Genomic DNA, 21,671 nt, shown 5'->3' with positions numbered 1-21,671 from the left:
GCAGCGTATACTTAACTGGACAGATAAGAGCGGGCAAACACCTAAAACACCCAAAATAAAAACAAAATAAATAATAATAAAAATGCAAATACATAATAAGATGATATCAAAAGATCAGGGCAATAAAGGCATGTGATTCTACATATATATAAATATAAATATATATATATATATTGTATATTGCTTTAGTTGTATGCATTAATTTCGACTTTTACGTTTAGAGTCTGAGATGAGACGCTGATGATTCGAATTCTTCTCGCACTCTCTTCAGTCCGCTGTCATGCTGTTCATCATTTTCATAACACACGCTGTTCGTTTTGTAAACAAATTGCTAATTTAAATATTCGATTCATAGAGCGCACAGAAAAAGACGAAACTACCGAGAAGAGAAGAGAGTAGCAAAAACAAACCAGTTAAGATTGTGTAAAAAAAAAAAACAAAAACCAAAAATCCACGCAACATTGTCGATTGTCGTCACCTGCTCGTAGTTCCCCCAAAATGATTAGCTTCATAATCAACATCGCAGCCTCAGCTTCATCATCATGATCGCAGTCTTCCGTATGGGATCTTTCTTCTGAGTAACCCTCATCGTAGGCTTGTTTCTTCTACTCCTCAAGTTGATGTTCTGCTCGACTTTCGGCACAGTCGTTAAAAATAACAAGCTATCTAGAGCAAACAACTTAGCTAACCGCACTTGGAATACCCTAACTCTATCATCTGTGAATATGTAAATGTAGTATAGTTAAGAATTCTTCCATTTTTCTTTAACACTGTGGGAACTTTCCAAAGTTTCACCTAGATTTCCCCAAGATGTTACGTAGACAACTAGATTCTGGAAGATTGTCTTCGCAGCTGTAATACCCGATAAGTTGGGGATTAAATCCAGTTTTAGTTTGCTTAGTTTCAATTCATTTTGTTGTATTTATACCCGCTACCCATAGGGTAGAAGGGTATTATAACTTTGTGCCGGCAGGAAATGTATGTAACAGGTAGAAGGAGGCATCTCCGACCCTATAAAGTATATATATTCTTGATCAGCGTCAACAGCCGAGACGATATAGCCATGTCCGTCTGTCCGTCGGTCCGTATGAAACACTGGATCTCAGAGACTATAAGAGATAGAGCTATAATTTTTTTTCGACAGCATTTGTTATGTTTGCACGCAGATCAAATTTGTTTCAAATTTTTGCCACGCCCACTTCCGCCCCCGCAAATCAAAAAAATCGAATAACAAGCCTAATTTTAAAGCTAGAGTTAGGTACATACAATAATTACTATAGTAGTTATAATTCCTGAAAATTTGGTTGCGATCAGATAAAAATTGTGGAAGTTATTAAAGAAATTCTTTTGTATGGGCAAAAACGCCTACTTACTAGGGGTCTGAGTTGCTTTGGCCGACAATCTGGCACATTGTGCCGTCTATGGTATATTTTGAATGGTGTACTATATCGATATACCAAATATACCATTTGGTATATTTTTAGTAATTTTGCAGTATATTCGGTATATTTTGAAAATCATATCGCAATATGTTGCCTATATTAAAACTGGGTAGCGGGTATCTCACAGTCGAGCACACTCGACTGTAGCTTTCTTACTTGTTTTTATTGTCATGGGCAGTTGCAGAAAGGAATCGAAGCTTGGGGCAAGTTGTGCGTGCACTAAATTGGCAGGCACTGTTTATGCGTATCCCTGACTAAGACTGCAGACTGCAGACTGCAGACTTACTCATACGCTGTAACTTGAAGACTGGAAGACGGCAGACAGAAGACTCGTAACTAAAGACTGTAGAAAACCAGTTTTAGTGGAAACATAGGGGTTTTTTTTTTTGTTGTTTTTTTTTGGTTTTTGCTGTTTTGAATTGTTATTGTTGTGGGTTCCTCAGGTGTTGGCATTGTCTTTCGGTAATTCTCTCTTGTACAGAATTTAAGCCAGTTTTATTGTGACGTCAGTCAGCGCGGTGCTGGCGTAAGGGGCGTGGCAGTACCAGAGCGGTACCAGAGAGCTGGGGAATTGCCATAGCGCCGTGGGTGGTTGGTTCTGTGGTCGAAAGTTTTGCTTGAGCGACTCCCAAGGCGAAACCTTGTGTTCTATACCCGGCAGAGGCTACGTGAGCGATTCGAAGACTGTCTGTTTAGTGTTTATGATCGATCCTAACTAAGTGAACTCGATTCTCCGGTGAGGTGCAGAGCTGAAATTTGGTAAGTGTCACTACTTGGAATATAGTAATTAAAAAATGACGTAAAATATTCCGCATATTTATTTTATTTTATATATAAAAAAGTTGCTTTTATGGGAATTTTTCCACTACTTATTTTCTTGAATAAATTTGAAATATATTAACATATAAAATAAAAATAATATTAAAAATTTCTTATTCTCTATATAGGTTAACTTCAGTGAACTATGTATTTGGGGTCTTATGCCCTCTGACCTTTTCGCTTTGTAGAGTGCCGTTAGAGTTGCTCTCGTAAGTTAACCAGGCTAATTGCAGCACAGCACCGAAACACCTGCAATTAGGCATGAATCACAAATCATGAATATATTTACATATATTCCGTATGTATATCTATATATTTGTTCATTCATTGTTCATTCGATACATCATCACAAAGAAGACTACTAAAAATATCAACGGACTCAACTTAAAACCTTCTTCCTCCACAAATGGAAGAGGCTTGAACTGCTCTCTGATTTGTGGTAAATTTTTGGGTTGATTTACGACAAGTTTTAACACCCTTCGGAATTTGATTTCATTTCCTTCCCTTCTCCTTCTCCTCTCTTGCAATGATTTTAATTAGCACGCGCCGGTGACTAATTTGCAATAAAAAAGCACACGCAAAAAAAAAACAAGGTTCATCCCGGGAAGTGACAGTTCATCAAACGTCAAACATCAGACTTATCTTGGACTCGATTTTGTGAACTCGGGTGTACGATTCGGGTTTTGATACCCGTGACGATTGCGCTTCCTCTGTCATCGATTTGAAAGTGAGGCAAATGCAGCGCCGAAATAGCTCAGCTGGGAGAGCGTTAGACTGAAGATCTAAAGGTCCCCGGTTCGATCCCGGGTTTCGGCAGCTTTCTCTTTTATTGAATTTACCGATAATTTCTTTCAATACGGATTTTCTTAGTTTAATTTAAAAAAGTAACAATTTGTTTGTTTGTTTTTAGACGCATTCCCATGGCACAATGTAAATTGAGACATATTTTTATTGCTTTTCGATTGCGAAATTATGATATACTATAAGACTTCAAAAAACTATAAAACTGTTTACGTAGCAGTCAGCTTTTTGCAGCCTCCAACGCGTTGTAGGAGCAAGCTTTTCCAAAAGCAGAAATGTTGCCGTCTCTGTGTGAGTACATAAAACAAAATTAAGGTACATTTATCGTTTTTAAAATTTTTTTATTATTGAAATGGGTTTACATATATATATGACGATGGGAATATTAAAACAAAAAAGGAAAATCTATTTAAAAACTAACTAAATGTAGTTAGTGTGTAGGACAAATAATGTATGCATGTAGCTATATGTGTGTGTGCGAGTGTAAACTGTTTGCACCATACGACAAAGTATCAAAGCTGTCTATCCCTTTCTCTTCTTACGAGTAAATACAGTATGTCTGTAAATCAACAGTGCAGATAACAGCCAGTTAACATGCCCAATGTTAATGTCAAGTGCTCGCACTCGCTCTCTCCCACTCGCACTCTATGCGATCTTCACCTCGGTTGGCGTTGTTGTTGCTGGTATTGGGTGGTTGCTGTCAATTGCCGTCGATGGTTTTAAAAGAATGAACTTGGCATTGGCCGCCACCGGTGTTTGGCGGCCGTTTAATTGCTGGCTGCCAACGAGGATGCCGGCAATATGTCGGTTACACTGTGGAATATTGCATTCATTTTATAATTGCAGTTATCGCCACTTTGAGATCCTGCTGTTGTTGCCACTCCACTTGCATTTCCATTTCCAGCATTTTTTTTTTGGCAATTTTCACATAACTTTATTAAACAAATTTTATTTTTAAGTCTAGTCTAGTAATTGCACTTTGCTTGTAGTGGCTGCCAACATTGTTTTCTTTTTTGCGCTATCTGGCAACTTTTTGTTTGCGCTCTGAATGCACCTAGCTGGCAACGCTCCACATTTTTTCGCACACCATTTAAATTTTCAGAGAGTGAAGTTGCATTAATTGGTAATATGTGTGCTTATTTATCCAGTTAGAAATAGAATAGAAAGTTAAATTTTAATTACATATAATGTCAACTCATATTTTGAATTGAATTAAAAATTTACAAACATTTTTTATGCTATAAATAGAATATAAACATTTTTTTAATATTAATGCACATTTTTTTAATTTAGTTTAAAATAAAACTTTTGTCGAAATTCAAATTTGCCGCTCATTAGTTATCAAATTAAATGTATCGGATAGATATCGAAAATGTAAATCTATCGTTTAGGAACTTCAAACTCTAGCAGCCGCCATCTTACTTCATCTCTCTCGATGCAGAAAATTGAGCGCATTTTTGCACTCAATCAATTTGTTGATGCTTGCTGCTCATTTCTGTTCGCCTGGTACTTCAGCCGGCTATTTGCCTCATTTTGACCGCATTCGCGTCGAGAGTCGACAATGTTGGTGTGGATGTTTGAGCATGATGAATGTCATGCGACCTATTGAACCATCATCAATATCAACATGCATATCATCATCATGATCATCAACATCAACATCATCATCATTATCATCATCCACATCCACATCAACATCATTATCATCATCCACATCAACATCATCATCATTGTCATCACCATACATCCATGTTACTCAGTTGCTCTCAATGCAAAAAGTTGAGTGCATTTTTCTCACTCAAACAGCCGCCATCTTGCTTCATCTCTCTCAATGCAGAAAATTGAGCGCATTTTTGCGCTCCAACAATTTTGCAGTTGCTTGCTGCACATTTCTGTTTGCCTGATACTTCAGTCGGCGATTTTCCTCATTTCGACCGCTTTCGCGTCGATAGCTGACTGACAATGTTGATGAGGATGCTTCAGCATGATGAGCTATTGCATACATCATTATTATCATTCATCGTTCATCAGATTTCCATTCATCACACTTCACACCTCTCTTAACATCGTAGTAAATCATAATCATAAAACCAGCGCGAAGAGCTAAATATCGACTAGCTGAAATACTAGGCCAACAGAAATCAGCAGAAAGCATTGCTAATACAAAAAGCAATGCAATCGCTAGGATCAAATTTATTATAATTAATATTTGTACTTAAATTCATTTAACAACTTTGAGTGCATTCATTTTATAAAAAATAACCAAGAACTTCAATTTAAGTACAGTATATAAATATGAATAATTTATTTAGTTAAACTTGAATGGCACTTTAGGAACTTGTGATAATAAGTCCCTTGGTAGCTCTCTTACTTACAAATCTTATCATTCAATGACTTTGAATATAGGTAGCTCAATTATTTGATTTTTAAGTAGCTACAGATTTATCTTATCACGAAAATGACACGAAAAAAAATCAAACCGAATACGGCTATTTCACAATTTGAACTAATGCAAAAAAGTATGGCATACTTAAAGGGTGATTTATTAAAAAAAATTGTTGCATACTTTCATTTGTATTTTCTATCTTTTATCGTAGCACTTATTTCATTCATAGATTACGTGAGGAATTCGCAAGTGGCTTCGTGCGTGGCGCTCTCGATTAGTTCATATCAAATTGTACTCTATATATATGCTAATATAATGATCTTAAGAGCTCCCTCGTGATAGATAAGATTAAAGACTGCTGACCAGTTTAACAACATCCAAACTTCAAATAACAACATTACTCATATTCACGTGACGACACGTGAAATGTGACAATCGATAAAGGCCAGAAAAATAAAAGTGCACATAAAAAGGTTGACCAGATTAAACGACATTATATTTCGAAGTTAATTTCGGTATTTCCCAACTTAATAGAAATTGTGCAAGTTCCATTTTCCACCGAATAGATGGGAACCTTTGATTAGATACAAATTTAATTTGCCAATTCTACAATTCTATGACTTATAATCCACAATTAATGCGACTTAAGCAGTAATTCAATATGCCAAGCACATAAATTAGGTGCTCCAACTACTAATTTGAATGCTATAAAATGACAGAGCGCCTTTTGATGACTAAGTCGATTGGTGGATCGCTGCTGGTGTCCCCGCCAGACAAGCGACGATCGGTTGGTTGAGTCAAGTGGTTGGGTTTTCAGCCATAAAGCAGGCGCTGATCGCTGAGCTTATCGCATTGGTTTAGTTTCGAATACATTGATTAGTTATTTTTTTCGGCGAGTCCTTATCTCCCCAAACGTTTTCACTATAAAATATTCAGCTGCGCAACGCCAACGCAATTAGTATAATCACAGAAGCTGAAGCACTATGGTTGGCAGCCACTTAACGCTAGTGCTACTGTGCATCCTTGGGATCGCCAGCGCCAGGATCGAGGATGTGAAACAGCTTAGGGATATAAATGTGGAGGATATTAACACTGACAACTATCAGCGCATGATGAAAATGCGTCACTTGGCCATCGAATTTTTCGATTACTACAAGAATATTACAGCCACCGATTTGATATTGCCCGGAACAAGGTTGCCCAACCTTCAGGATCTGCAATGTTTGGCCGAGGTGGCACAGCTCACACAGGCCCTGCAATCGGGCAGCCTTTGGGCATTGCGAAGTAAGTTTACTAGCCGGTGAATTGAAAAGTCCTCGGTCTAAAAACAGTTAAGGAGTAAAGTTTAATTTCAACTTTACGGACTTAACATTTCGGGGCAGTTCTTTCAGGACTCTTAATGACATCTGAAAGGAATTTAATGGGTAAAAGTTAAGGAGTGAAAATCAATTTCAACTTTAGGGACTTAACATTTTGGGGTACTTCCTTCAGGACTGTTCATGGCAACTGGGAGGAAGTTCATGGACAAAAAGTTAAAGTCAGTTAAAGTCAGGACGTCTGCGAGAAATTTCAATGTCATTATCGGTAATGTTAATTTCTTTTTCTCCCCCTTGCAGTGATTGATTCCTGGGGCAGATTGCCAGCTGGTTTGCTGTATGGCAACACGCGGGATTTGGGCAACTTCGATGAGTGCATTCGGGTGAATCAAGAGATTGCATTAACGGGACAAACGATACGCGGCAAATACTGCTTCGCTAATCTGGTGTCGGTGAGCTTGCTCAGAGTCAGGACTGCCGTCTGCTTCCCCTCTGCCTGCACTGCGGATCATATGGACACATTACTGCGTCAGTTGTATCAGCGACTGTTGAACATTGAACTCAATGCGAACTCAAGGTTGGTGGACGAAGGCACTTGCCAGACGTCCGAGAAGGAGCCCCTAGATGGTCTGGCTATTTTCACTGTGTAAGTACAAACAAGCGTAATTCCTTTTAAATCCTTAACATTTCTTTTCATCATTTCAGCACGCTGATTGGTGTCTTGCTTGGTATATTGCTGCTTTGCACGCTTTACGATTACTTTTTGTGCGAGGATCAAAGTGAGTTTCCATATTCTAAATATTTATATTTCCTCATTATTTCTAGTTCTTCATTTCATTCATTCACTCTACAGAGAATATGCCCGTCATAGTTAAGATCTTTTCGGCACGCGTCAATTCGCGCGAACTTTTTCGCATTGTGGACAGCAAAACGAATCCAAATGTTATCGACTGCCTTCACGGAATACGCTGTATGTCGCTTATTTGGGTTGTCTTTGGCCATGACTATGCCTTGGTAGCCATTGGACCCAATATTAATATCGTTGACTTCTTGCCAGTAAGTAAAAGTGGTTTATAGATTACAAATCAATTTATAGCCTAGCGTAAATTTACTATCGCTAGCTAGGTAGAAATATGATTAATTTACTAACAAAAGAACTCATTGTATTGAACTCTTTGCTTAACTTACAAAAACAAATTAATTTCTAATATCATTTTTAAGAGCTTCTTACTTATGTCTAAAAGTTTGAGTTGTTATTTAAATGCTTAAAAAAAAAGTTTGTTAAATATGTGATTTTTTAGTGGATGAAATCGGCCTTCAGCATGTTCATTGTCCACGGTCTCTTCTCGGTGGATACTTTCTTCTTTTTGAGTGGTTTGCTCGTTGTCTTGGTTGCCATGCGCGCCGTGGAAAAGTATGTACAAATGCCAACCTAAAGATGTGACAATCGTTTAACATTTCTATTATCATTTACACAGATCGAAAGGCAGAATTAATGTGCCGCTTATGTATCTGCATCGCTATTTGCGTCTAACACCCATGGTGGGATTGGCCATCTGCGCCTACATGTCCATACTGCCCATTTTGGGCACTGGTCCGCTCTTCAAATCCTTCGCCGCCACCAACTCGAACTCTTGTAAGGAGACCTGGTTCTGGACGCTGCTCTACTTGCAAAACTATGTGGTGCCGGAGAAATTGGTAAGTGTAAAACAAAAAAAGAAACAAGCAAGTAAGAAAGTTAAACAGTGCGGTATTAATATTAAAATATACCTAATTAGTATACTGAAAAAAAATACTACAAATATACCAACATATATATTTGGTATATTGATTAAATATTCGATACGTACTTTGAATGAAAGCAAAACAGTGCGGTATTCATATTAAAATATACCGAATTAATACCCCGCAAAAATACTACAAAATTGTCCAAGTTATATGGTATAATGATACGCTACTTATTTTGAATAAGAGCAAAACAATGTGATATACTGCAAAAATACTTCAAATATACCGAATGATATATTTGGTATACTAATGAGATACCCACTATCCATTTTAATGAAAGCAAAACAGCACGGCATTAATTTTATAATATACCGAATTGACATACCTCAAATATACTGAAAATATACCAACTGTCAGATTTGGTATATTGACATAGTACTACATTCAAAATATACCAAAGGTTGCCAAATTGCCAGACTGACATGGATGACAAAGAATATATATACCTCATAAAAATCCATTGCCAAAGTTGATCTATAATTTTAAAATGCAATTTTGTTTCTGCAGTGCTTGGAGCACAGTTGGTATCTGAGCGTGGACATGCAGATGTATCTGTTTGCTCCCTTCCTGATCATGGCGCTCTACAAGTGGGGTAAGAAAGCTGTCGCTGTGATTGTGGTGCTCACGTTGCTGCTCGCTGGCTGTCTCTTTAGCATGATGGTGATCAAGGGATACTCCATGTAAGTATTCAAATATATCATATCCTACAATCAAATTAAATGATTTATACTTTAGCAACTCGGGCAACCACATGGATAAAATTTACTTTGCCACTCACACTCGTGCCTCGCCATGGGCAATTGGTCTGCTCTTTGGTTACTTTTTGCACGTGAATCGCGGAAAATCCTTCAAGCTGAATCAATTGACTGTCTGGGCTGGTTGGATCTCTTGCTTGGCCCTGATCTTTGCCAGCCTCTTTGGCCTGTATCCATACGCCGCCAATGGTTATTCGCTGCCCATACTCAATGAAGCCTTCTATGTGACGCTGACTCGCATCTCGTGGCCAATCGCTTTGGTCTGGGTTGTGTTTGCCTGCAAGTATGGCTACGGTGGATTGGCCAACAGTTTCCTCTCCTCGCCGCTGTGGCAACCGCTGTCGAAGCTCTCGTATAGCGCCTACATTTGGCACATATTGATTGAGCAGTTCAACACTTACACAAGCAGAACGAACACCTATTTCAGTGATTATCAAGTGGTAAGTTGAGATTGATATAATGAGAATTTCAAGTACTTACTTATGTCTTCTTCCTCTTTCATCAGATGCTGCGCTTCTGGTCGGACTTTGGTTTCTCCGTGCTGTTGGCTTATGGCATGTACATCTTGGTTGAGGCGCCGACGGGCGGATTGCAGACGTGGCTCTTGCCCAGTGGCAAAAGCAAAGCGAAACCCAAAACTTTAGCCAACGAAGAAGCTTCTGCGCCAGAGCTTGAGCCGAAAGCTGTGACTGTGACTTAGATTTAGAATATATTATAGAAAATATTTAGTTAATAAGATGGAAGTTTTTTTTTTAGAATAAAATACTGCTTACGAACAAATAGTCAGCAATGTTGTTTTATATTCATGTGGAAAATTCATAAGGGGAAACGTACCAGACTCCATAAAAAGATTAGCTAATTGAATGTCTTATTTGGTTTTTTTTGGGCTTATGAAATTTGGCATAGTTCTGACATCAACCGTTTAAGTATTCGGTTATTTTTTTTTGGAATTTGTTCTTTCATCAAACTTTAGCCAAACAATTGAATTATGCATTAAATTATGACTTTTTTTGGAATTTGTTCTTTCAGGCAATTTTTGTTAACAAATTTATTGCATTAGCATAGGCAAATAATAATTTCTTAGGTATGATTTATGATTGTTTTTACTTGAGGTTTTATAACCATTTTTGGTATTCAAAATATCGCTTCTCTTTTCTATCAATTTGTTTGGTTTATTTATCCAAAATAACTCGTTATCATTTCCGTATTTGCGAGTTCAAATAGTTAAAAGGACACTAAATCTGAAAATCTGAAAAGTATGTAGGCAATGCGTAGCACATTCTTTAGATGTTTTCTTATCGCCAGACAAGCAATAATATATGTACTATATGTTGTAAATGGGACTTTCACTCGATCGTTCAAAGTCTAACCCGTGTGTGTGTCTGGGAATGGGAATATTGGCCTTGGTGCCAATCTGATGGACGATGCAAAGACGAACCGTCTCGGTTTCGCGTCTAGGTCTGGGTCTCGATTAGATTACAGCACAGCCCAGCCTGTTGACCAGTCTGACAACAAAATAAGTACGAAAGCTACAATCGAGTGTGCTCGACTGTGAGATTCCGGCTACAAATTTTGAATAGAAGCATAAGTTTAGTATATAAATAAAGTACCCGATATATATTTTAAATTATTTTTATGTGCAGTATTATTTATAAAATATAGCAACTGATATACCACAAATATACTTAAAATATACCGACTGACATAATTGCTATATCGATAAAATCCTATATTCGAAATATAACAGAGATGCGTATTATTTTGAAAATATACTTATATAAAATAAACCAAAGTACTTTAAATATACCAAAGGTCATATTTGGTATATCAATGAAGTTCAACATTCGAAGTATATCAGAATGTTAGCCAAAGCAGCTTAGATTCGATTGCAGTAGGTATAATTTGTCATGCAAAAGTATTTCTTAAATTAACAATTTTAACCGATCGCAATAAAATTCTCACGAATCATTAATATTATAGTTATTGTCTTAACCAAAATTACACTTGTTACTCGATGTTTTTAACTTTGCAGTGGCGAAAGTGGGCGTGACAAACATTTAAAACAAACTTGATCTGCAAGCAAACATAACAAGTGCTGATCAAAAAAATTATATCCCTATCTCTTATGATCTCTGAGATCTAGGTGTATATAAAGACGGACAGAGAGACGGAGATGAATATATCGTCTCGGCTGATCAAGAATATATATACTTTATGTGGTCGAATATGACTCCTTCTGCCTGTTACATACATTTCCTGAAGGCACAAAGTTATAATACCTTTCCACCTTATGGGTAGCAAGTATAAAAAAAACGTACAAAACCCACGCAGAATTCGTAACAAATAATAATAATTGGAAAAATTTGTTTTGTCTATCATGCTGGTCATGCAAAACGCCAATCTTTCCATAAATATTGTGTTGGATTAGGCCAAGTACATATGACTAAGTTATTATTCTGGTTGTGTGTTTTGTTTGTTTACTTCCCAGAAATCTGAAAATTAATTGCCCCGAACGTTCCGGAGAAACGTGTTGATTAGATTCACAATTAGTTTTTCTCTAACATGTTTTTGTGTGACCCTTTTTAGCATATTTGTATCCATGTTCCGGTTGGGAGTGTTCCAACGATGACAATCGGAAATCAATGAAACACTTAAGTGTTTTCCATGCGATCGATCGATCGATTGATGAAATCACTACGATTGAACCTCTTGAACCTATGAGTGACTAAGTTGGTTATGGCTTCTTATTTCACATATATTCCTCCCCGCCTATACCAGACAAACCAATTTCAAGTGGCTTGCGAGTGCGACGAATGAGATAAGCAGCAAACCTCATAAATAGAACTCGCAAGCAGTGATCGCGTTCAGGGACCGCTTACCGCTTATCGCTTATCTCAAGGAATAATAATAATAATAATAATGATTAACTTTAATCGCTTATTATTTGGCAATAGAGCCAGATGGAAATACTAACAACTTTATCACGCTTACATTGTGCCATGTATAAAAAGGCCAGCCAGCTGGCGATCGCAAATCGATTCGATCAGTCGCAACCGTCAAATCAAGTTGAGTGTCAAGGAGCCTCCGCCGTTGTCATGGCTAGATTAAATTGGACACTTTGGCTCTTCGCCACGATCGTCGGAGTGATCAGCAGCGACATCACGAATGGAAATTCAAGCATGGCAACATATCAACGTATGATGAAATTACGCCATTTGGCGGTCGAGTTCTTTGACTTCTACGAGAATGTTACGGTCACGGATTTAAAACTGAGAATTCCTACGGAACAGGACTTATTGTGTGCCGCTGAGGTGCAACAACTCGGACAGGCACTGCAGTCAGGAAGTCTTTGGGCCTTGCGAAGTATGTAAAAAAAGCACCTTCAAAAGTGTCTGCTTAACATCATCATATCCTAATCCTAAAGACCTGAGTCGGTCTCATTGCAATAAGGAATAGTATTCCTTAAAATAATAACATCAAAAGTGTCTCCTTAATTCACTTTCACATAATCCTAAAGACCTTAGTCGGTCTGGTTCATCTCATTGCAATAAGGAATAGTATTCCTTAAAATAATAACATTAAACACTTCCAAAAGTGTCTGCTTAATTCACTTTCACATAATCCTGAAGACATCTGGCTCATCTCACAGCCATCAACGAAAAGTATACCTTATGGTAATAACATAATTTCACTTTCGTGTCCCTTGCAGTGATTGATTCCTGGGGTGGATTGCCATCCGGTTTGCTTCATGGCAATCTCAAGAATTTGGGCAATTTTGATGAGTGCATTCGTATTCAGCATGAGATGACAACAACTGGTCACTTACTACGCGGTAAATATTGCAGCGCCAAACTGCCTGTAGGCAGCGTTTTGGGTGGAAATTCTCCGGCTTTGAGTACAATAAGTGCACAGACCGCTGTCTGCTTTCCCGCCTCCTGCTCGGCTGAAAACATCGACGCCTTGCTGGGTCAACTGCTGCAGCAGCTGCTCAACATTGAGTTGAACACGCAGCTAATCAATGAAGCCAATTGCCAGACGGCCGAGAAGGAGCCTTTGGATGGACTTGCGATTTTCACTATGTAAGTTGCGACGAACCTCGAAAGTCAATTTAAGGAGTTTTTATCTGATTTTATACCCGCAACCCATAGGATAGAAGGGTCATTATAATAAGCAGACAGAGGCATCCCTTTAAAGTATATTCTTGATCAGCGTCAACCGCCGAGGTAATATAGTCAAGTCTCAGGAACTATAAGAGATAGAGCTATAATTTTTTTTCGATATGTTTGTACGCAGATAAAGTATGTTTTAAAATTTTTTCTGCCGCCGCAAAACGAAAAATATCTAGTAAAAAGTTTAGAGCTAGAACCGCGAGTTTTGGTAAAGATAATAATATCTATAGTATTTATGATTCCTGAGTTTGATTGCGATTGGATAAAAATCTTTGAAGTCTATTTAAAAAATACTTCTGTATAAAATCGGGTCTTAGCTGACAATTTGGTATATTTTATACTCTATGGTATATTTCGAATGTAGTACTATATCAGTATACCAAATGTAGACTTTGGAATATTTTCAACATATTTGTGGTATATTAATTTGACATATTTCCACTCACCTGTAGTTTTCTTACTTCTTTCCTATCTTTTCTCCTTGCAGTGTGCTGCTTAGCATTCTCGCTGGCCTCATGTTGCTGACCACAATCTGGGATTACTTTTTCTGCCACGATCAAAGTGAGTTTCCAGCTAGTGAGCGTTTTGTAACGAAAAACCATCCAATACAAATAATATTCTATAGAGCGACTCCCCGCTGTGGTGCAAATCTTTTCGGCACGTGTCAATTCTCGTGCCTTGTTCCGTTTCTCGGACAGCAAATCAAATCCAAATGTTATCGACTGTCTGCACGGAATACGCGGCTTGTCGCTTATGTGGGTGATTTACGGTCATGATTATCTGATGGCGGCGGTATCGCCCATCATCAATCTGGTGGACATTGTGCCGGTAAGAAAGCATTGCGATTACACTTTTTCACTTTTCAACTACAATTCCGAGTGGGTTTGATGTTTGTTTTTCCAGTGGTTCAAATCTCCGTACAGCATGTTCACCATCCACGCTCTCTTCTCGGTGGATACGTTCTTTTTCCTGAGTGGTTTGCTCATTGTCCTCGTCGCCTTGCGCACTATGGAAAAAACCCGAGGCAAATTGAATGTTCCCTTGATGTATTTGCATCGCTTCCTGCGTCTCACGCCTGTCCTAGCCTTGGGCATACTCGGCTACATGGCAATCTTGCCCGTAATAGGAGGTGGACCAGTCTACAACACCATCATCCTAGCCCAGAAGGCGAACTGTGAGGAGAGTTGGTTCTGGACGCTGCTCTATGTACAGAACTATGTGGCGGCCGAGACAATGGTAACGGTGATACAACATTTCTTGGGAATTGCTTTTAATCTAACCCGCTTTATATTTCGCATTCAAGTGTCTGGGGCACAGTTGGTATCTGGGCGTCGATACGCAGCTGTATGTGATATCACCGCTGCTGTTGTTGGCGCTTTACAAGTGGGGCAAGAAGGCAGTCGCTGGCATTGTCGTCTTCATGCTGCTCCTCGCCGCCTGCCTCTTCAGCATGATGATGGTCCGTGGTTATACTTTGTGAGTTTACTTCCCCTGTTTACATTTGGACGTGCTTTAAAACTTTCACTTCTTCATAGGCAACTAATGGTGGATTCCAATAAGATTTACTACACGACACACACGCGTGCCTCACCTTGGATAATTGGTCTGCTCTTTGGTTACTTTTTGCACGTGAATCGCGGGAAATCTTTCAAGCTGAAACCTTTGGCAGTCTGGGCTGGTTGGATTTTTAGCTTGGCCTTGATCTTTGCCTGCCTCTTTGGCATTTATCCATATGCAGCCAATGGTTATGAGTTGCCCAAACTCAATGAAGCCTTCTACGTGACGCTGACTCGCATCGCGTGGCCTATCGCTTTGATCTGGGTTGTGTTTGCCTGCAAGTATGGCTATGGTGGATTGGCAAACAGTTTCCTCTCCTCGCCGCTGTGGCAACCGCTGTCAAAGCTCTCGTATTGCGCCTACATTTGGCACTTTTTTATCTTGGAACTCAATGGCTTTAGCACACGCACAAGCACCTACTTCAGTGACTATCAAGTGGTAAGTGATCAGAGCTGTATTATTTTATTTGCATTCACTTACATGGGAATTACGAATTAGATGCTGCGATTCTGGCCAGACTTTGGCTTCACCGTATTGTTGGCGTATGTGATGTACATTCTGGTTGAGGCTCCCACGGGTGGCATTCAAACACTTTTGCTGCCCAGCGGCAGTCCAAAGGCGTCTCCACCAAAAGCAGATGCTCCAACAATTGAGCCGCGAGTTAATGAAGGCGACACGCAAGCTGCGCCTCCGGTGGCGTTGAAAACGCCTTTGGATGGTTAAATTCACAAATTACTCGTCTCGCTACTCTCGTATTTAATATTTATTAATAGCTTTGAACAAATTTTATTGCAAGACACACGCGCGCCGCTTTTTGGTTGCAAGTGTTGCCAAACTTTTGCAAAGTTCGATAATTGATCAACGATAACGTCGATATCATATATGATATAAATAAATAAATGTAATTAGATAAAATATAATTTAATTAAATAAAAAGAATTAATTTACATCTAAAAAAATACTCACATCAACATCTTTTAATTGCAGTGAACAATTCAGACATTAGACATCAAAAATTCGATAAGCTGCAAGCAGCCATTTTGTCTGCAAGTGTTTCCATACCTTAGGGAATTTCGAAACTTGATCGCTAGCTGCTTGACCAAATATTTTATATGCACACATAAGTGTATAATTAATCATTATCGCTTTGCGCGTCACATAAATACGAAATAATCATTTCAAGTGCTGCTTTATTTGCAATTAATTGGTTGAACTTTGCCTTGCAAAGCAAACAGCAACAATTCGGTAAGCAGCAAGGACGTCATTTTGTCTGCAAGTGTTGCCGAATTGTCGCAAATATAGAAACTCGTTCAAAGGAGACAGCGCTAATCATACAACATATGTACATACATACATGTGTATGATTAGCGCATAACATATGTCCAAGTGTATGTATGTATGTATGTATAGACTATGTATAGGCATTAAAATATACAATTAAAACGCACGTCAATATGAAATCTTATAATTGCTTGTGAATTGTTTTGAAGCTCAGCTTAATTTGTATTTAATTGCTTGAACTTCGCCTTTTCAAGCTGATAATCTGTAGCGTGCTGCCAAACTGCGACCGGAAAAATTCGTAAAGCTGTTTTGCAGTGCAATACACACACACACACGCGCACACACAGTGACATTGACCGTTATGGAACAGGGTGATCGTTACAAAGTAGATGACAACAGGGTGTGCAAAAGAGATTTAAAGTTGCAGCCCAAAATTATGCAACGTTTCAGTCGCAACTCATTTGAATTACTTCATTAACAAGCTCTTTTAGTTTTGTTGTTCAGAATGTACAGGGTATTTGTGAGTGCGGTAGTATTTAGTTTCGTAGTAGTAAGTTTCGGTTTAATAATAGTTGAACTACTTATAACAATTATCAAACTGTCCCTGTCCCAGTCATTCAATCAAATTTTTGATCGGTTCGCATTGTATTTGAAAGATTTGCATTGCCAGCAGCTTCTAATTAAATGTGCAATTAGAAACTGAGCGATCTTAGAAAGCGTCAGTTCCATTCGCTTGACTCGAAAATACCCGGTCAACAAAAAATGCAGCTGTGTTTGTGACTTGCAATTCGATTTTTGGTTAAGGATAATTTGGGATTCGGTTTATTAGATATTTTCCAGTCAAACCATTAAAATAAATAGCCTGCTATGTTACTTACATATCATTAACATTTTCGTTTGCCAGTGACCAATCATGCTCTTCTGTAATTTTATTACCGGGTATAACAAAAGGGAGGGTGAGAGAAGTTCCCACGTCGCCCAGTCAAGTTGATCTCCGGCGGATCTCGTCCAGATCGCCGTCGAGTGTCATGTGCTGCTCATTTTGGTGCAACTGGAAATCCCATCATCATCATCATGCCCAATTATAATTGCAATTAATCGCTGTCGCCTCCCTCAAAACGTCACTCAGGTGATTTGCCCCCCCCTTCGGTCCAGTTGAGGGTGGAGAACAAACTATAAAATGCTAACGCCACCAACAGTGAAGCAATCAAGTGCGAATCATTCACCCAACGTTCAACATGTCGCCTTACACTTGCTTGTTTGCCACACTTCTGGTCGCTGTCGCAGTCTCGGGAGCACCTCATGAGGACCTCAGCAAGGAGCATGCCGCCGAGGTGGCGCAGGAATGCAAAACGGAGACGGGAGCCAGCGATGAGGAAGTGCAGCATATGCTGCAACATGAACCAACCGAATCGCATGAGGGCAAATGTCTGCGTGCCTGCATGATGAAGAAATTCGAAATTGTAGGTGCCAAATATCTTCCAACATCTTTCTCATCCAATTAACCGTTTCTTTCTCTTTTTTGGGGTAGATGGATGATGCCGGCAAACTGAGCAAGGAGCACGCTTTGGAATTGATCAAGCACATTAGCAAGGATGATGCCGAGAAGGAATCAGCAGGCGCTGAAATTGTCGAAAAATGCGAAGCCATCGAGGTCCCTGAGGATCAGTAAGTGTTTCCGACTCCTTCTTTGGGAATTTCCCATTTGATTAATGCTCCTTTCTTCCTTCCTTTGCAGCTGTGATGCGGCTGCTGCCTATGAGAGCTGCTTTATGGAGCACTTGCATGAGCACGGTTTGTCGCTCGCCGAGATCTAAGTGATCGAGTGATCCGACCTATAACTGCGTATCCCTCAAGACCCTCATGACAAGCGCCACGCTGGCAATAAAATGCTTCTAGCATATCTTTTTTTTTTTTAAATATGTACTTAATACAACTCTAGTGCCTAAGTCGTAACTGAATAAATCTGTGTCAACTGCAAGAAATCAACTTTTGCACTTTTTTCGCTTAAGCTACAGTCGAGTGTGCCCGACTGTGAGATACCCGCAACTCACTTTTTAATGAGAGCAAAAACAGTGCGGTAAAATTTTTAAAATATACCGAAAAAATACTGAAATTCACCATATTAGGTATATTGTTGATGTATATTCTAAATATACCTTAGAGATAAAAATTTACCGGACCATATGCTGAAAATACTTCTAAAATAATACCGCAAAAATACTGAAAATATATCATTTTTGGTATATCGTTGATGTACTACATTCGGAATATGCCACTGATGTCAAAATATACCAAACCATATTCTACTTAAAATATACCGAATGTCATATTTGGTATATGGTTGAAGTACAACGTTTAAAATATACCAACAAGGTCAAAATATATCAGACCATATTCTACATAAATACTAAAATATACCGATGGACATATTTGGTATATTAATATAGTAGATGTAATATACCAGATTTTCAGCCAAAGCAGATAAACCCCGATTGCAGTAGGCATAATTTTCAATACAGAAGTATTTCTTAAATAACTTCTAAAAATGTTGCATCCAATCGCAGATCGAATTCTCAGGAAACAATTAAATCTTAATTCGCAGCCGTTGGAAAACGAAAACTAAAAACCAAATGCATTCGCTTACCCATTCAACATTTTCTATAAAATTTCTTCAAAAGTAAAAACTGGTCGAAAAAGAAAATTAAACAACGAAAAAATCAAAATGCATTTGGCTTACAAATTCTATTATTAAATAGCTGTCGATGTTGTGTGAATAAGAATTGTGTACTTAAATAGTTATACGCATTCATTTTATCATCATCCGCTTAAACCCTAATAATCAGTTATTACAATGCGTTATCATTATTATTAAATTTTTTTGTTATTATTTTTGTTTGTTTTTTTTTACTGATTTATATGAACTTACAAGACTACAATGTTATTGTGTGTTGGGTGTGTTTGTTTTACCTTAACTAATGGACCGTGTGTTTGCATCGGTTCCGATTCTAATATATTTATATATGTAATATGTAGATCTAATAGGTAAATTACAGAGATAGAGCAGCAAAGAATTAAAAAAAGAAGGAAAAACAAACAAAACTACAAATCGCAAATTGCTTTTTAGTTTTGTTTGTATGTGGCGGACAATAATTGGAAAGTATACATATATATATATTTTGCATGCTCCAAAGAAATTACAAATATATATATATATATATATATATATGTATCTGTGTGTAGATTAAAAAAAAGAACAAAGAAACGCAAACTTAAATGTTATGCTTACAAATAGGAATCGTTTCAACGTTGGTTGGCTTATCAAATGATCCGAGTTGATGTGAGAAGTGAATTTGGAGTGTCTTGAATGAGTGTGAATGATGAATCCAATGATGAAAATGTTGATTGGGAGGGAGTTGTAGTAGTTGTTTGTCTGTGTTGTAGTTGTTGTTGTTGTGGCCCATTGTTGTGTATTTGTTTATAATAATTGATTAATTTCTTGTTTTTTGTTTGTTTCGTTTTTGCTTGAGGCAGGCAGGCAGTTATCAATGTTGCAGCTTGCGGCCAAAAGCACACACACACAAAAAAAAAAGAAAAAAGAAGTCATAGTGCAATTTGCAGCCGCGCTTTGTTTCCCATTTCGGTTTCCCATTTTGCGTCTTAAAGAAAATAATCGGCCTGCGGCTTTTTCGATGGTATGCCGCGACTTTCCTGTGGTGCGGCCTCAAAAATGACAAAATCGCGATGCAGGTACTCGTTCAGTTCCAAGATAGCTGCCACATTGCCGCAGCTGCAAGGCAGAGAATGTTAAATGAAACAATGACAAATATAAATGACAAGCATACGAACCGATAGCAATAATTGGGCGCTGACCACACCGTTAGAACGGTCTCATTAAAGTGCCACTTAAAGCCCTCCATAACGAGTTGATGGGCACGACATATCATATCGATATCATTGGTGCGATTGAATTGCGACACCACATCGGAGCCAAACAAATAGCCAGCTCCGCGTGGCGAGACGCCCCAACCAGTCTGATCCTCGGGATCACTCCACAGCAGATCACACATGGGTCCATCGTGTGGCACCTCCTGTTTGCGATCGATGCTCCGTATCTGATCCAAATACTGTATTGAGGGCGATAGGCCGCCATGCACACAGAATATCTTGCCATCAATGATGGCCGATAGGCTGAGGTAGTCAAAGATTTCGGTGCAATAGCGCCACACAGCTGTCGAGCCATATTTGCGCAGGCACTCATCGTAGAAGCCATAGACCTGGGTGATCTGGCGAGATTCATGATTGCCGCGTATCAATGTGATGCGATCCGGATAGCGAACTTTCAGCGCCAACAGCAGCAGGAATGTCTCAACGCTGTAATAGCCACGATCCACAAAATCGCCCATAAATAGATAATTCTTTTCCGGCACATCGCCGCCCACTTTGAACAGCTCCTTGAGGTCATAGAACTGTCCATGGATGTCGCCGCATACGGTGACCGGTGAGTCCACACGTTGCACATTCCCCTCCTCGACAAGGATTTCGCGTGCTTTGGCACACAAGGCTTTCACCTCGTTCTCTTTGATGATTTCACAGCGTTTCAGCTGCTCAATTTGACGATCCAAATCGCTGTAGTCGACCATTGTGACAATGTGTTGTGTGTGGGGGGGAGTGGAGGAGCTGTGTGGTGGGGGGATCTTAAAGCGAGCAGCACAAACGAGGCGGTGAGGCGAAGCGGGCGGGGAGAAGGAGCGTCACTTAACAACGGCCCTTCGCCAAACGAGCGGGGGCGGGGGCGGAGGAGAACGAAAATAAAACCAAATACTTTTTCGTACGCTGGCTCTGCCCAAGCTGCAAAAGAAAACAAGAAAACACGAAAACACACGCATTAATATACAAGTTTTCTTCGGTTTTTTTTTTTTGGTACAAGTTGTTTGTGTTTTTGCATCATCTGCATGTATGCGTGTGTATGTGTGTTTTGCATGTGTCTGTTTTTATTCTGCAATTGCCTGAATGCGTGTGTGTGTGCGGCTTGTGGCCTTTTGCCGCGCGCGCCGCACAAGCAGCATTTTTTCGCATTTCATTTTAGGGCCAGCAAGTTTGCTGCACTTTACCGTAAAACACACTATGCGCTGAAATAAATATGTGTGCACAAACTTACACTAATTAAATGCTACAATTTCATGGAATCTTTTGTTTTCAAACGAAACACTCGCACGCACGCTCACTATTAACAAAAAAAAAAATTTAACTAGATACGCTTGACGTTTTGTGGCGATAACTATCTCTTGTGTGGTGGTGCAACGATAACTCATACGCATATATCGATTAGCTGCACTCATGTCAAAAACATCACT

The 21,671-nt window shown here is 39.0% G+C and overlaps 4 protein-coding genes and 1 non-coding gene across 5 annotated transcripts; 4 read left to right on the top strand and 1 right to left on the bottom strand.

Annotated features, from left to right (window-relative positions):
• The first annotated feature begins 3,004 nt into the window (after nt 1-3,004).
• Nucleotides 3,005-3,077, top strand: Trnaf-gaa (transfer RNA phenylalanine (anticodon GAA)). Its single transcript has one exon. It is a non-coding gene; the product is annotated as a tRNA-Phe (tRNA).
• Nucleotides 3,078-6,393: 3,316 nt separating this feature from the next.
• LOC117577658 (nose resistant to fluoxetine protein 6-like) lies at nt 6,394-10,078 on the top strand. The gene is made up of 9 exons (XM_052008453.1): nt 6,394-6,732; nt 7,065-7,410; nt 7,446-7,543; nt 7,618-7,820; nt 8,066-8,178; nt 8,243-8,462; nt 9,060-9,232; nt 9,288-9,747; nt 9,813-10,078. Exons 1-9 carry the CDS (start codon nt 6,432-6,434, stop codon nt 10,005-10,007), a joined length of 2,109 nt encoding a protein of 702 aa, XP_051864413.1. The 5' UTR covers nt 6,394-6,431; the 3' UTR covers nt 10,008-10,078.
• Nucleotides 10,079-12,336: 2,258 nt separating this feature from the next.
• Nucleotides 12,337-15,834, top strand: LOC117577657 (nose resistant to fluoxetine protein 6-like). Its single transcript, XM_034262545.2, has 8 exons — nt 12,337-12,670; nt 13,017-13,386; nt 13,964-14,037; nt 14,102-14,304; nt 14,380-14,712; nt 14,780-14,952; nt 15,012-15,471; nt 15,532-15,834. Exons 1-8 carry the CDS (start codon nt 12,403-12,405, stop codon nt 15,754-15,756), a joined length of 2,106 nt encoding a protein of 701 aa, XP_034118436.1. The 5' UTR covers nt 12,337-12,402; the 3' UTR covers nt 15,757-15,834.
• Nucleotides 15,835-17,514: 1,680 nt separating this feature from the next.
• On the top strand, nt 17,515-18,303 carry LOC117569224 (general odorant-binding protein 19d). Its single transcript, XM_034250302.2, has 3 exons — nt 17,515-17,777; nt 17,846-17,982; nt 18,053-18,303. The coding sequence occupies exons 1-3, from the start codon at nt 17,553-17,555 to the stop codon at nt 18,129-18,131; spliced, it is 441 nt and encodes a 146-aa protein (XP_034106193.1). The 5' UTR covers nt 17,515-17,552; the 3' UTR covers nt 18,132-18,303.
• An 876-nt stretch (nt 18,304-19,179) lies between these two features.
• On the bottom strand, nt 19,180-21,614 carry LOC117577559 (serine/threonine-protein phosphatase 4 catalytic subunit). The gene is made up of 3 exons (XM_034262397.2): nt 21,476-21,614; nt 20,164-21,165; nt 19,180-20,104 (listed from the first exon to the last, which is right to left on the bottom strand). Exons 2-3 carry the CDS (start codon nt 20,955-20,957, stop codon nt 19,975-19,977), a joined length of 924 nt encoding a protein of 307 aa, XP_034118288.1. The 5' UTR covers nt 20,958-21,165; nt 21,476-21,614; the 3' UTR covers nt 19,180-19,974.
• Nucleotides 21,615-21,671: the final 57 nt, after the last annotated feature.

Source organism: Drosophila albomicans, chromosome X (assembly GCF_009650485.2).
Source record: "Drosophila albomicans strain 15112-1751.03 chromosome X, ASM965048v2, whole genome shotgun sequence".
Taxonomy (NCBI): Eukaryota; Metazoa; Arthropoda; class Insecta; order Diptera; family Drosophilidae; genus Drosophila; species Drosophila albomicans.
The sequence above is the reverse complement of the archived record's forward strand: the minus strand, read 5'-3'. Positions and strand labels throughout refer to the sequence as shown.

Bases quoted from the DNA above. Each gene is read 5' to 3' on its own strand.
- LOC117577657 (XM_034262545.2), top strand. From the start codon at position 12,403: ATGGCTAGATTAAATTGGACACTTTGGCTCTTCGCCACGATCGTCGGA. The intron at 12,671-13,016 runs GTATGTAAAAAA...TGTCCCTTGCAG, and splicing joins AAGTCTTTGGGCCTTGCGAA to TGATTGATTCCTGGGGTGGA. The intron at 14,305-14,379 runs GTAAGAAAGCAT...TTGTTTTTCCAG, and splicing joins ATCTGGTGGACATTGTGCCG to TGGTTCAAATCTCCGTACAG.
- LOC117577559 (XM_034262397.2), bottom strand. From the start codon at position 20,957: ATGGTCGACTACAGCGATTTGGATCGTCAAATTGAGCAGCTGAAACGC. The intron at 20,105-20,163 runs GTTCGTATGCTT...TCTGCCTTGCAG, and splicing joins GCGCCCAATTATTGCTATCG to CTGCGGCAATGTGGCAGCTA.
- LOC117577658 (XM_052008453.1), top strand. From the start codon at position 6,432: ATGGTTGGCAGCCACTTAACGCTAGTGCTACTGTGCATCCTTGGGATC. The intron at 7,544-7,617 runs GTGAGTTTCCAT...TTCACTCTACAG, and splicing joins CTTTTTGTGCGAGGATCAAA to AGAATATGCCCGTCATAGTT. The intron at 8,463-9,059 runs GTAAGTGTAAAA...TTGTTTCTGCAG, and splicing joins ATGTGGTGCCGGAGAAATTG to TGCTTGGAGCACAGTTGGTA.
- LOC117569224 (XM_034250302.2), top strand. From the start codon at position 17,553: ATGTCGCCTTACACTTGCTTGTTTGCCACACTTCTGGTCGCTGTCGCA. The intron at 17,778-17,845 runs GTAGGTGCCAAA...TTTTTGGGGTAG, and splicing joins TGATGAAGAAATTCGAAATT to ATGGATGATGCCGGCAAACT. The intron at 17,983-18,052 runs GTAAGTGTTTCC...CTTCCTTTGCAG, and splicing joins ATCGAGGTCCCTGAGGATCA to CTGTGATGCGGCTGCTGCCT.